The 2,616-nt window shown below is 40.5% G+C and overlaps 1 protein-coding gene across 1 annotated transcript; it reads left to right on the top strand.

Annotated features, from left to right (window-relative positions):
• The first annotated feature begins 288 nt into the window (after positions 1–288).
• Positions 289–843, top strand: LOC107940700 (uncharacterized). The gene has a single exon (XM_016874145.1). The coding sequence runs from the start codon at positions 289–291 to the stop codon at positions 841–843; it is 555 nt and encodes a 184-aa protein (XP_016729634.1).
• The last annotated feature ends 1,773 nt before the right edge of the window (positions 844–2,616 follow it).

Genomic DNA, 2,616 nt, shown 5'->3' with positions numbered 1-2,616 from the left:
GAGTTAGAGCCACATATTTTCTACCAAAGAATGATTCGACTTGAGAGTGACATGGAGGGTCAAACAAACACATCTTTCCGACAATGGTTGGGTACAATGGAGCCGTGGCAATGGGCTCAAAGATTTGACGAGGGCTTTTGTTATGGTCAAATAACCACAAACTTAGTGGAGGGGGTCAACGCTGTGTTGTTGAAAACACGTCATCTTCCGATTGCATCTGTCTTCTCTGTTACATTCTACAGGTTGGCTACCTTGATGCCAAGAATAGGTTAGCAACAAGTCGACCAGATGGAGGCGGGACACGTGTTTGCCGAAGATGTCAGGGATGCAATGGTTGCAAACCGTCAGATGGCGAGGTCAATGAATGTAGAAATATATTCACGACGTCTGGAAACGTTTCGAGTTAGTGAGACCATCAGTAGTCGACCTGGTATACCACCTAAGTCCTATGGAGTTTATCTCCAAAACAGACGGTGCGAGTACAGGAGGTTCGAAACACTTCATTATCCATGTGTGCATGCTGTGGCAGCGTGTGCTAAAGTGAACCTTAATGTTGAACAATATGTCGATGATATGTACACGCTCGAGTGCACATTGCGTGTCTGGGAAAATGAGTTCCCTGTCCTGCCTAACCTGTCTACGTGGGAGGTGCCTCCGATGACTTTCGAGCTTCTCCCAAACAGAGGGCTATGCAGGAATCCAAGAGTTCGTCTGCAATCAACCAGAACCCGTAATGAAATGGACATTAGGGAGAACTCAGACGATAAGCGTTGTGTATTATGCAGATTAAGTGGTCATAGTCGGAATAAATGTCTTCACCGAAACTATCATGTTGGACAGTAGTCAGGACCGGGTCGGAATTGACCTAATGCTATCAAATTGTTATGTGTAATGATGTAATGTTGCAATGTTGTTTAAACACCCATTAACTTAAATTCAGCTTATGCTTAAATTGTATCCAAATTAAGTTATAAAAAGTATAATTCATTTGGAATAATTAAAATTATATCGAAAATAGAGTCATTTAACCTTAAATTTAGCTTTAATATAATGCAAAAAGGGAAGAAAAGTTTCGTAGTAAGCATACCTAAAATTAGAATAATTAAATTTATACAAAAAGTACAAACTTTTTAATGTACAAAAAAGTTCAATAAACCCCTAAAATTGATGATTCCAAGGTATGGTCCTAGGGGTATACCTATGCGGAGGTCGATGGTCACGTTGGTCCTAGGGGTATACCTACGCGGAGGTCGACGGTCACGTTCTGGGTGTTCGCAACGACCAACATCCTCATTTGGCGTAGGTGAGGGTGTGGTAAACATAGAGGAAAAATCATGTGACTTGATCGGCATCGACGAACTTGAACCGGAAGGAGTCCCATGATGCTGTGGATACAGGTCAGGAGTGTCGTACTTCGGCGGGTAGAATCCAAAGAGATCAAACTCGTATGCGTATTCGCCCCTTGAGAAGCTCAAAATATAGTCATTGGCCGCCAAATCTGGATGATAGCAATGTGAATCCCCATGTGAATGTAACTGCTCGGGATCTAACTCAGGCTCCTACTCGGGCTCTGGTTCGGGATCATGATCTGCCGCAAGCTCTGCCTCCATCGAGGTCGTTGGGTACGATCCTCCAGGTTGCTACATGTGCGAGGGGACTATAGTCAACTGCCCTCTAAGTATATATGGCTTTTCACAACTATAGTACCATTGTATGTACTCTAATGATGGTTGCAAATCGGAAGCCATAACCATCTGAGGTCTTCGACCCATCCGATCGTTCCACAGTGCAACAAATTTTTAGGGCTTAACCCTCCAATCCAACTGCAGTTTTCCTCTTTTGTTGATGCCGTGAACCGCCCCCACCTCGCAAGGCAGATCCGGGATATATTGGATGCAACCAAACTGTCGTAGCACCCAATCCCCATGGTACCACTCGACTATATTGAAATTTATAATTGGTGAGTTAGTGCACCACATTTCAGAATGAACGTATGCAGACGAGGGCATCACAGCTATAATTACCAGGCTACGATATGGCATCCATATAAACTACATGATTAATAACATGGTTATAATTAGCCATAACGTGTGACTAAGATACAGAAAGTAAGATGTCACGAATATTAGAATAGCTCACCCCTTTCCCAGCATGCTGTTCGATCATGAGTTGGTATATCGGGACAGTGTGCAACCTCCTGATACCCGGATAAATACTCCACCTACAAAAATAAATATAGGGTTGAGGGTTACAAGGCATTACTGAACTTAACATGATTATATACAATTATTGAACAATCTTAAACACGCAAGAACAATGCTAAATATACTTACTGGACAATTCAAATTATTACATAGTTGCATTCCTTATCAACGCAACCAAATTTAATCAAAGGTATACTCGAATATAAATAATATATGTATACTTATTTAATGAAAAACTTAAGTTTCATAAAGCAATTTATACATATATATATCCGTGTCAATTTAGCAAATCTTATATACATAATTATATTTCTTATCACCTATATACTTGAATCAAACAAATTTCAAGACATTCTATATGAATATATATATACAAATATATATAATATTTACTAACACAGGTCCAGTACAT

This window comes from Gossypium hirsutum, chromosome D12, assembly GCF_007990345.1.
Source record: "Gossypium hirsutum isolate 1008001.06 chromosome D12, Gossypium_hirsutum_v2.1, whole genome shotgun sequence".
Lineage (NCBI taxonomy): Eukaryota > Viridiplantae > Streptophyta > Magnoliopsida > Malvales > Malvaceae > Gossypium > Gossypium hirsutum.
Note: the sequence above shows the minus strand (reverse complement) of the source record. Positions and strands in the feature narration are given on the sequence as shown.